Below are 12,656 nucleotides of genomic sequence, written 5' to 3' on the forward strand. Positions count from 1 at the left end.
AGCCTTTAAATAGTGTGTTATTGTTTTAATGTTTTTTTTGTTTTTGTTTTTTAAGTCATTTTATACAAACTTAAAATTGTATTTACCACCACCATCAATTTTTAAGTATTCATTATGAATACTTAAAAATTGTATGGTTTTAGTTTTTTTTTTTTTTTTAAGTCATTTTATACAAACTTAAAATTGTATTTACCAGCACCATCAATAATTAAGTATGTATTATGATATGGAGATGTATGCTTTTCAAACATGAATAGTATAGGTGGCTATTCTGCCATGACGTTTTAAGAGGCCTGTCTTGTCTTCTGTGATGAGTGTAAAGCTGCCACTGGGTTCAGTGGTTTTGAAAAGTATCAAACGGCCCGGACACGGGCATAGCATGATGGGAGCGTTTGTATTTCTAAATGCAGCATGCTGTCCTGTTGCACTTGACCTGACAAATTACTTCAGATGAGAATGGACCTCATTTGCCAATTCTGCCGTATTGTCATTTCTGATTTGTCAGGTTGATTAATGTGTATTGGCCCCTTTATATAATGAAGTAATTTCATTAAGTACTTCTAATGAAGTACTTTTTAAGCACCTTTTTTGTTTCCTCCCCCCATAGTTTTCACCATTGGCAATAACAAAGACATGACACACACACACACACACACACACACACACACACACACACACACACACACACACACACACACACACACACACACACACACACACACACACACACACACACACACACACACACTGTCCAATGCTCTCATCTTGTGTCCTCTGCTCTGGGATCTTCAATACACTTCTAGCCTTTGGATTTCTTTCGCCCATCCTCTGTTGTTTCATCACCCTTACAATTTGTGTGCGTGCGTGTGCGCGTGTGCATGTGTGTGTGTGTGCGTGTGCTTGTGCGTGTGTGTGTGTCAGAGAGAGATTGAGCGAGAGAGAGAGAATGAGTGTGTGCCTGTGCGTGTGCGTGTGCCTGTGCGTGTGCGTGTGTGTGTGAAACAGCCATGTGTGACATAGGTGGCATGTGGCTGTGTCCGTGGTCAGCGTACTAATCCATGCCCAGCCCACCTAGTCTGTCACGCTCAATTTAGCACCTGATTTCCCCAGCCACCAACTTCACTATACAGCCAGAAAATAGCCTGGCTATTTATGGAACACATACTACTTTTTCTCTCCGTGCCCACACACACACACACACACACACACACACACACACACACACACACACACACACACACACACACACAAGCCTGTTGCAAAAATGGATCCATATCAATCTTGACAAACACAACCTGTCATGAACTCATCGTAGACACACACAGACACACACACACACAGACGCACACACACACAGACGCACGCACACACAGACGCACGCACACACAGACGCACGCACACAGAGACGCACACACACAGACACACACACAGACACACACACAGACACACACACAGACACACACACAGACACACACACAGACACACACACAGACACAGACACAGACACAGACACAGACACAGACACAGACACAGACACAGACACAGACACACAGACACAGACACACACACAGACTTGCCCCATTGCCTACACGCTCCATTATTTTGATGTTTTTTGAATTCCTGGTCAGCTCAGTGGTGGGCTGCCATGTGCTCAGTGTCTGATTTATGTACAGTATTACAATTTAATTTGAAATAGTTGAAATATGTACAATCTATTCCAATGCTCATATTGATAAGTTGACTTATCCTACAAAAAAAAATGTTGGACAGTGTAAATAGCCAGACTAATAGAAACGTGCCAATACCTTCCAGCATATGTAAAGAGCCCATATGTCTCCTTTATAGGCGTGTGCTATGGCAAAATTACATTCTCCGATCAATTGTTATGCCACACCTAACTGTAGGTGTTCTCAGTTGCTGTGCTGTTGTAGGTATTATCATGCCTGCCACACTAGTGTAATGAAGTGATTGACTGCAATGTAATTAATCAAAAGCAGGCATGTAAATTATTTGACATAACTCACTATGCCCTACTGACTTAAACACCCAGTTTTCTGAGTAAAACCTCCCAGCTAAAACATACCACACAGGCAAAGGAATTCATATAGACCCCACTGTGAACACATTATGCCCTGTAAAAAAATGTAAGCACCAAGAAGACAATTCTCTTCACCTCTAGCTGCGATTAAGCTCCACCATCAAGGTCGTTCTTCAAGCCGCGACACGGTTTCGAGAGACGAGGTCGTTTATTTCTTTCCTCTCATTACAGTGGGAGAAAATAATTATATTTCCCTTTGCCTCATTATCATTCATCTGAGCTCCCACTGTTATTGCTCCACGGGACTGTTGCCCTGATCCTCGCCGCGCACCGCACCGCACTCCACCAGAACTTTATTTAATAAAACACAGAAAGCCTAAAGCCATAGACGCACGCACGCACGCACGCACGCACGTACCTACACACGCACCTTCTTTCCTCAAATATATGAAAAGTAATGCAGCCGCTCCTGGACACCCATCAGTCACTGTCAGCCGTAACCTTTCCCTGCTGCGCTGCTGATTTTAGCTTTTCGGGGCTTTTTTGCTCTCTAGCGTTGACGTTGACAGCAGAGCACCACAGGACTCTTAGGCACTGCTTACCGCTGTGTGGTAGCGCAGTGATTTCATTGTAGACCAAGGCTGTGTGTGTGTGTGTACGTGTGTGTACGTGTGTGTACGTGTGTGCGTACGCGTGTGTGTGTACGTGTGTGTGTGTGTGTACGTGTGTGTGTACGTGTGCGTAGGCGTGTGCGTAGGCGTGTGCGTAGGCGTGTGCGTAGGCGTGTGCGTACGTGTGTGTGTGTGTGTGTGTGTGTGTGTGTGTGTGTGTGTGTGTGTGTGTGTGTGTGTGTGTGTGTGTGTGTGTGTGTGTGTGTGTGTGTGTGTGCATGTTGATAAACAGCCCCCATGAGGTTGACTGAGCGGTGTGTCACGTTTGGTGTATTCTCATTCTATTTGGTGGGTTAATTGGCCAGACACGCCGTCAATGAATGACTTACAGCATGACCTCATCCTCACAGCCACGTGAGCCATTTCAGCCAATCAAAGCTGAGGTGAGTCACACATGGCCCCAGCTGTAGCAACTCACCCATGATGCCCTAACTATCCCCGCCCACCTCGTCACACAAACATTATGGCTACACCGACACGCTTAAATGGCTTTTAAATAAAGACGCAAACTACTTAACACTCTAATAAGTGACATACAACCAGACACGCTTAAATGGCTTTTTTATTATTTCATTGTTTTCACAGTGAGTTAAGTCACTTTATTTTTATAGCACATCAAAACATAGCACAGTTGATTTCAAAGTGCTTCACAACATGAGGAGGAAAGAGAAAAATAGTTACATGTGAAATAGTTCACATAACATGAAATTGAGAAAAAAAATCACCCCAAAAAATGAGTTCACTCTATTGTACCTGGCTCAACTCAACAGACCCTCCTGTTCATGGGTTTATTTCCCCTCCGTGTCGCATGGCGATCCCCTGCCCTTCTAACTGAGGTGGTGGGATTGCCCATCATCCATCACCCTTTACTCCTGTACCTTTTGATCTGAATCTTTTGTGTTAAGGATCCTCTGTAGACACACACACACACACACACACACACACACACACACACACACACACACACACACACACACACACACACACACACACACACACACACACACACACACACACACAGGTCTACCTGAATCATGGTTCTCTCGTCTCTCTTGAGTGTGGATTAAAGGGGTATGCCACTATTTTGGGGCTTAATACAGTCGTTGGCTGGGGTTTATAAAGGTGGTTAAGTGTCTTATTTTTCATTTAAGCCGGTGTCTTGCTTTAAGACAAGTTAAAAGAGGGAATATGTCGCTAAGCTAGTGAAAGTCAATGTATCCGTGTAGCATGCTACAATGCTACACGGATACATTGACTTTCACTAGCTTAGCGACATATTCCCTCTTTTAACTTGTCTTACAGCAAGACAACGCTTAACATGAAAAATAAGACACTTTACCACCTTTATAAACCCCAGCCAACGATTTTAACTGTATTAAGCCCCAAAATAGTGGCATACCCCTTTAATGAAGTCTTTTGTCGGGTGACCCCCCTCTACAGTGTCTTTCTGTGCTCCAGATGAGATGCAGGGGCTCACATAGGCACACACACACACACACACACACACACACACACACACACACACACACACACACACACACACACACACACACACACACACACACACACACACACAGTCTTTTGTCAGGTGACCCCCCTCTACAGTGTCTTTCTGTGCTCCAGATGAGATGCAGGGGCTCATCGGTCATGGCATGGGTCCCCCTAAGTCCACAGGGGCTTGCCTGCCTGCCTGCCTGCCTGTCTCTCTTTCCCCCTGTACCCACCAGGCTTGTACGAAATTCCGAATGGAAAGAATTTCAATTCAAAGTAATGCCATAATACGAACACTAGTTGATGGTGTTCTATGTACTTTCAATGGGTGGTGTAGATTAAATTCAAAGAAATTCAAGGTAATGGCACCACCTAGTGTTCCTATTATGGCATTATTTTGAATTGAAATTCTTTCCATTCGGAATTTCGTACAAGCCTGGTACCCACTTTCTGTTCTCTCCCTGCTGCCTTCTCTTTCCCCTCCTCCCCTAATCTCCCTACTGTATTTTCTACTCTTCCCCCATATTTTCAATTTCCTCTCATCTGCCGCATTTTAATGTTCATTTCCTCTCTCTCTCTCTCTCCTGCAGCCCGGGGCGCTCCCCTATCTCCTTTGACCATGAGATAGTCATGATGAACCATGTCTACAAGGAGCGCTTCCCAAAGGTACAGTAGGCTGCTCCTTCCACTGTACCACCATTCACTTATTTTATGTGTGTTCTTTTCTTTAAGTTTTGGCAAAGGACGCGCTCAACTTCTTGGAAAAACAAAAGTCTTTGGGTGCACGATAAAATGTATCAACTTTAGGAAGAAAAATCCGGACTCACAAACTGCGTCTCATTATTTATTTATATTACCACCATGTCCAAAAAGCAAACGCGTTTCGGCTATCAAGTCTTCATCAGTTGTTCTTTTCTTTAAGAACTTGAAGACCTCAATGGTCAGATGTAGGTCTGCTATGAAATAAAACTCAAAACTTTTCAAAAATTTAAATTGAACAGCATTCTCAATTCTCCAAAACGTGCCGTCTTTGTTTTCCCGCGGTACAGGCCACGGCTCAGATGGAGGAGCGGCTGGCGGTGTTCATGGCCTCCAACGCGCCCGACAAGGTGATGCCGCTGGCCGACGGCGTGCTGAGCTTCATCCACCACCAGCTGATCGAGCTGTCGCGAGACTGCCTGGACAAGTCCCGAGAGGGCCTCATCACCTCCCGCTACTTCTACGAGCTCCAGGAGAATCTGGAGAAGCTGCTTCAAGATGTAAGTTTGTCAGGGTTCCCACTGGTGCTTGAATTCCTTGAAAATGCTTGAATTTCAATTAAGTGTTTTCAAGGTTGTGAAAATGCTTGAATGTTTGGTGAAGTGCTTGAAAATGCTTGAAATTTGTGTCAAATCAAATTCAGTAAGCCAAATAATAGAAATAGATTGTTCAGGTACATCAAAAATCTGAGGGAGTGAGATGTCAGATGGCATTTGCCATTCGACACCCTAAAATTGATTAGAATGCAGGAAATTGCATCTAAAACCCACAAACATTTCTGGGGGAGGACCCCCACATGCCCTTCCCGCGACCTATTAAAGGGTGCTGGAAAGCTGAAAATTTGGTGCTTGAAGGTGCTTGAAAAGTGCTTGAATTTGTTAATGAAAGAGGTGTGGGAACCCTGGTTTGTGTTTGTTGTTGTCGGATGATGATGATGATGACGGCCAACCGCACCGTCTTTGTCCAAACTGTTAGACTGGTAGACATTTGCGGTTTGTGGTTTGGTATCCTTGGTTTGTATCGGGGGCAAAAATCTGTTGTCACCACAGCCTTGTTTAGCTGAGAAAAGGCGCGTTATCACCTGTGGAGAAAAATATATATACCGGTAGTTAGTTATTTGTAGTACGGAACAAAGACTTCTACGCTCCCTGCAGTCCAGTTTCTGGTTCGCCCTGGGCAGTAATATTCTGGACCATTTCTTGATGTGGCTCCAGAGTGCCTGTAGAGGGGAGCATATATGATATGGGCTTACTGACATCTCATGCATCATCAGAATGGCTTCTTTTCCATCTCAGCAGCAGTCTGTTTATTGCTCCCTAAGTCTTTTGAGCCACTCTGATGTCGTGGTTATAAAGACATATCTGGTATTGATGGGTGTCCATCATACTATAGCCTACACACCTTTGCTTGCATTCTTTCCAAGTCTTGCAGGTCCTCTGCAAATTCTTGTTGTATTATAAATGCCTTCCTCTTGGGTACGTGCTTCTGTTTCTACCTTTGTGTCTACAATTTCTTGTCTTGTCGATCATTTTCTTCATATGCTCTTCCCTTTTGGATTCTATGGTAGTCACATATGCTAGACTGTCCCAACCTGTCACAGAGGCATTAGTCACAAGATGTGCTGTTGATGTGTCTATTAGCTCAGTCACAGCGCCGTAGGGCTCGAAATGTCTTCGTTATGGCTCCCAGTGGTACCTGTTTAAGCACACACACCCCCCCCCCAGCATGTGGGACGTTTATGTCATTGTGCGTGACGTCTTTTAGGTGTTTGTGCCGGTTAAGATGCAAGTTTGTTTGGAGTGGGGAGGGAGGGGTTATTTTAATTTCACGCTCCAGTGCACACTGGTGGTGGTGACGGATGAGTCCTTTAGACAATGGTGGGAGGAGAGAGAGAGAGAGAGAGAGAGAGAGAGAGAGACAGAGACAGAGACAGAGAGAGAGAGAGAGAGAGAGAGAGAGACAGAGACAGAGACAGAGAGAGAGGGAGAATGGAAAAGGGAGGCGGGGACAGATTTCTTCCTCACTCGCGGGGTGCTGTAGGCATGTGTTGGAGGGGGGGTGTGCGCATGTGTGTTTGCCTGTGTGCAGATAGGGGAGGGGAGGGGTTGGCCCCACATCCGCGTGGACCCCTCTACTCTCCTCTCCTCTACTCTACCTCCATGCACCTACATGGAGCACACACATGGCGGATGACATCACCCAGGCGCGGCTAATTGGCTGACGTGTTAGAGGTTGGGAGATGGGAGCAGGTGCTAGAAGGGATTGGTCCTTTGCAATAACAACAACGTGTGGAGCAAAGGAATTTTGGAGGAGAACGATAAGGTTGTGAGCGTGTGTTTTTTTGGCTGCTGCTGGATTGCGTTTGGACTGGAGCGTGGACTGGTGTCCCTGTGGACCGGCCAGTGAGCATGTCGGGGGTGTCGTGGCAGCGACGTCTGGCCGAAGAGGAGGAGGAGTTGAGGAGGCTTCTGGAGACGCAGCGCGAGTGGAGCCTGCTTATGCAGCCCACACACAAGTTTGCAGTTGAGTTTCTCCAACCCCTTCACAGGCTTCTGGGTGGGAGCTTTCTGGGTGGCTGTGAGACTCGCAGCACAGCCTTTCTAACTGGGCTGGGAGGGAGACTGGTGAAAGTTCTCCCTGTGTGAGGACAGATTGAGAGAAGTCTTTGTGGGGTAGTAAATGACAACATGTTGGTGAAGGACATGGTGAAGTCGACTTTGTGCTGGTGGGTGGTTTAGAGTGCAGTACTTATTATCTAAAAAGGAGATTTTAGAGGAGGTACTTACTTGTTGACTTGAGATCTTTGTCTGTCTTGTGTACCTGTGAAAACAATCTGTGTGTTGATGCTTTTGATGTACCGTAGTGAGTTAGTTGGCTCTGCTGCCAGAGAACCTGTTACCTCTGCCCTGGGCCATGAGAAGAGTTATGCCGTGTACAGACGAAGAGCGAACGGAGCGACGGAAGTCATTATTTCTCTATGGCGTGCACGCGACCAGCGCTACCAAAGCGAATTCGCCAGGGGCGAAGCTTCCTGAGCGACCAGAGCGAATTTGAACGATTAAACTAAATCTAATTGGAGGCGAATTCGTTATGACGCGGTTCGGCGAAAACCAATTGGAATGTCCCAGCCTGTCAAGCCAGAGCCGTTATGTGATTAGCTAAATAAAACATGTCAATGCTGCGTCTGGAGCGAATTCAAGGCAAAACTTCTGCTACCCACGCTCCCAGGCAGCGTAGTTCACTCTTGGTCTGGACACGGCATTATGTGTAATAGTTGGGTATCTGTGGGCCTCTTCCTGTCAATCATACTGTGCACATTAGAGCCTTACTGTTCAAGGTTGATGCTTAATAATTCAGGTATATATGATGACATTTTTTATCGTTTGCTCAATGATGCTCAATTTCGCTATAGGGAGACTTGTCTGTCAATATGGTGGTGGTATTTATGCATTTGTCCTTGAGGATGGTCACTGGGTGTTTTAGTTCGTGCAACAGTGAAAGAGAGTTAGGCCGTCAGCCAGCAGTGGTGGAACACATAGAAGGGTAAAAAAAATTATTTGATATTTTATTTGATACATTTTTATTTCATACTTAGTTTTTACATTTTATTTGAATTAAAAGTAAGTATTTGTACTTAAGCCATTGGCTGTTGAGAACAATACACAAAATAGAACTCCCAATGGCAGGCAGGCAGGCAGGCAGGCAGGCAGGCAGGCAGGCAGGCAGGCAGGCAGGCGAGCAGATAGGCACTATGGCAGGCAGGTGGAGAGGGAGGGAGGCAGGCAGGCAGGCAGGCAGGCGAGCAGATAGGCACTATGGCAGGCAGGTGGAGAGGGAGGGAGGCAGGCAGGCAGGCAGGCAGGCAGGCGAGCAGATAGGCACTATGGCAGGCAGGTGGAGAGGGAGGGAGGCAGGCAAGCAGGCAGGCAGGCAGGCAGGCAGGCAGGCAGGCAGGCAGGCAGGCAGGCAGGCAGGCATCCTGGGCACTACCTGGACCCCTGACTGGGTCACTATTAGGGCAACCCCAGGAGCTGATTACCTGGCTGCAGCCTGGCTACCGCCACTGACCTCCATCATATGGCAGCAGCCCTGAAGAGATCCTGGAAGGGCACAGTAGGAGCAGAGTGCAAGCTCAGCACTCAGCCACACACACACACACACAGCCACACACACACACACACACACACACACAGCCACACACACACACACACACACAGCCACACACACACACACACACACACACACACACACACACACACACACACACACACACACACACACACACACACACACACTTCACACCACATAGCATGCTGTCCCGGTGTAATGGGGTGACGTGACAGTTCACACCCTCTGGCCAGCTATTCCTCTCTAACACAGTGAGGTAATCTGTAGATGCCGCTTTATTCCATAGTGTTGAGCTGTTTTACCTTGTTAGTATGTATACCGTATGTTCATCTTTGACTCTGTCTGTCTAACTGTTTCTATATCTATCTGTCTGTCTACCTGTCTATCTATCTATCTATCTATCTCTTTCTCAATCTATCTCTTTCTCCATCTATCTCTTTCTCAATCTATCTCTTTCTCCATCTATCTACTTTTCTATTTGTGTCTCTTTTTTATCCCTGTTCATTTTCTCCCTCTATCTGTGTCCATCTGTGTTTATTTTTCATTCAGTGTCAGGTCTTGTCTTGTTTCCTTCCGTGTGCTTGTGGATATCTTCATGTCATTCCATCATTTCCATCATATTACACGTACACGTACCTTTTTATTAGGCCTGTAAATTATTCAGGAGCTTGATGAGGAAGCACCTGAGGGCGATGCTGTCATTCACAGACGTCTCCATTACTGAGCGTGGCAGCCACAGCTCCCCCAGCCCTGCCTATTAAACCAGCTCTGTCTATTACTCATTCAACACACACACACACACACACACACACACACACACACGCACACACACGCACACACACGCACACATACACACACACACACACACCACACACACACACACCCTCTCTCTTTCTTTCTCATTCGCTCTGATTCTCTATATCCATTTCGCTACTGCGATTTGGTTTTATGAAGCTCCCTTAACTTTCACCAACCTCCTCTACTAATTTTGTTAGGCGGCTATTATCAAAGATATGCCTCCAGGAAAGTCGACCATCATTTTATTCCTGTGAAATAGCAGGAATGAAAGGAATCGCTCTAGAAATGAGTGTCAAATCAGTCAACTTGTGGCCCACAACATTAAAGAGGGTTGCTGCGGGTGTACTGCACTAATTCACCCGTGTCATATGGCTAGTTGCCCTTGGGGCACGGGGTCATATCCCATCTCTCTCTCGCTCGCTCGCTCTCTCTCTCTCGCTCGCTCGCTCTCTCTCGCTCTCTCTCGCTCGCTCTCTCTCTCTCTCTCTCTCTCTCTCTCTCTCTCTCTCTCTCTCTCTCTCTCTCTCGTTTTCCATCCCTCCACTGTCCTATTGTTGTAATAAAGGTGGAAAAGTCCTAACACTGTTGCAAATTGTTGTTGCTGACAGTGGATATGTTTGTGTTTATTATTTAAATAGTATTGGACTTTATATCTCACTATGCTATTGTTCTCTCTTTTCCTCTTTTGTCCCCACTTGAACGTTTGTCCCCCCCCCCTAGGCCCATGAGAGGTCGGAGAGTGAGGAGGTGGCGTTTGTCACGCAGCTGGTGAAGAAGCTGATGATCGTGATCGCCCGACCCGCCCGGCTGCTGGAGTGTCTGGTGAGTATTGTTCTCCAACAAGAGAAGTAGTGAAGGGTCACCGCTTATCTGCTGAGAAGGTGCAGGTTAAAGTGGAGACTTCTAAACCAGTGGTTTTCAACCTATGGGCCGGGGCCCACTGGTGGGCCCTGAAGGTATACCAAGTGGGCCTTGAAATAATATTCTAAAAATTATAATCACATTTTGGTGTGTGTTACTGCTGATTTATGTGAGTTTTATTCGTAATCGGGTCAGAGGTGGGCCTCGAACGTTTCGATAATTTCGAGTGGGCCCGAAGTTGGAAAAGGTTGGGAACCCCTGTTCTAAACAAAAGGGAGAAAATCTGCACTCTTCAGGCCTGCAAGCTTTCAGTCTGATAGACCTTCAAAAGCTTGCAGAGTCACCTGATGTGTGCAGATTTTCTCTTTTTTGTCTAGAGTGTTGCTCTGTAAAAAAAGAAAAGAAAAAAGAAAGTCAGTTCATTTATACAGCACATTTAAACACAATAAAGGTTGACGGTCAAATTGAACACCTTTGAACACGTTTTCTTTTGTTAAAGTACAACCCATGTATTGGTCTTGACACACTTGGATGTTTTTTTGCTGTTTAGTTCAGTTTTGTTTTGTTAATGAGCGCGTCGCCATTAAGACGCCAGCAGATTGACTCGAGCTCAAGATTGTTTTCATAACCCCCGTGGCAATTGTTGACGCCACTCTACTGGAAATCTATTTGCAACTCTTCTGCAGTTTAACTGCCTGTGTGTAGCCCAGAGATTGCCTCACTGAAACAGAGAGGATAATTACATGCATTTTGATGGCTCAATCCAACTGAGTGTGACTCCAGAAGTGATGAGTCAGCAGGTTATTTACTAAGGTCGGCAGGTTTCTTGGGAGAGTTGTATGTGTTGATGATGATGATGATGATGATGACTTGGAGCATGAGCTACAGTTCTTTGCTCACAGTAGATCTGTCATTCCAGTGCTACTCTCGCGCTCACTCTCATTTCCCTTCAGGATAAATGGAGTATATCTACCGTTACAGTATATTACCCTACTTCACTCTCATATCCCCCCTCAGCGCATTCCCACACAGCTAGGTGACAGAGAGTTCAGAGCAGCCAGAGGGTTTCCTGATACTTCATCTGATTCCTGATACTTCATCTTTTAGGTGCACATTTGTGCATGTGTGCTCTGTCAGTTGCACACAGGTAGCCATTTTATAAATGTTTTGACTCCGTTTTTCTGGCTGTGGCCTTTGTATGAATCTGCTTGCCCTTTGGGTTATTACTCTGAGGGATGTGAGTGTGGAAGTGCGTGCGTGATAGCATGCGCACACTCACACACACACACAGATGTACTGTATAAAGTAGAAATAGAATTACTGTTAAAGATGTAATTACACTAGTAGTGTGACATTACAAAGTTGGAACCATGTAATATCATACCAGAGATCCTTTAAGTATAGAGATATGCCAACATAATAGGTTGCTATGGGCACCTAACATGACCAGGTTCCGGTCTGCCTAAAGGGGCGTGTCATAATACTCCTACAATGAATAGAACAGTCCTTAGGTCTGTAAACAATGGGCCAATGGAACCTCTCTCTCTCTACTCTCTCTGATCATACCACTAGTGTTGTAATTACATTAGTACTTCTACTTCTACCTTGTAAAACTCTGCTCACGCATACATATCCCTCAGAGTAGCAACCCATGGAGCATGCCGATTCATACAAAAGCCACAGCCAGAAAAGTGGAAGCAAAAAATGATAAAATGGCTACCTGTGTGCAACTGGCAGGGGTTTTTTTATCATGAGTTGTGTGTTTGTAAAAGAGATGGATAAGGGGTAGAGAAGTCCATGAGATATGAGAACCTCAGTGTGCGGAGAGGAGCCCTGTGGTTTATTAGCTTTCCCTACCTACCCGAGCAACTGGAAGCATATATTTTATACACACACACACACACACGCAC

At 45.7% G+C, this 12,656-nt stretch overlaps 1 protein-coding gene across 9 annotated transcripts in view; it reads left to right on the top strand.

The window, feature by feature from the left end:
• Positions 1-12,656, top strand: part of mast2 (microtubule associated serine/threonine kinase 2) — a 148,200-nt gene that overhangs the window by 116,292 nt on the left and 19,252 nt on the right. For all 9 annotated transcript variants that reach the window (XM_063200621.1, XM_063200622.1, XM_063200623.1 and 6 more), the window contains 3 exons: positions 4,791-4,866; positions 5,250-5,459; positions 10,606-10,707. In XM_063200621.1, the coding sequence (XP_063056691.1) occupies positions 4,791-4,866; positions 5,250-5,459; positions 10,606-10,707 (388 nt within the window). The remainder of the gene's footprint in view (positions 1-4,790; positions 4,867-5,249; positions 5,460-10,605; positions 10,708-12,656) is intronic.

The sequence above is a fragment of the Engraulis encrasicolus genome, chromosome 6 (assembly GCF_034702125.1).
Source record: "Engraulis encrasicolus isolate BLACKSEA-1 chromosome 6, IST_EnEncr_1.0, whole genome shotgun sequence".
NCBI classification, from domain to species: domain Eukaryota; kingdom Metazoa; phylum Chordata; class Actinopteri; order Clupeiformes; family Engraulidae; genus Engraulis; species Engraulis encrasicolus.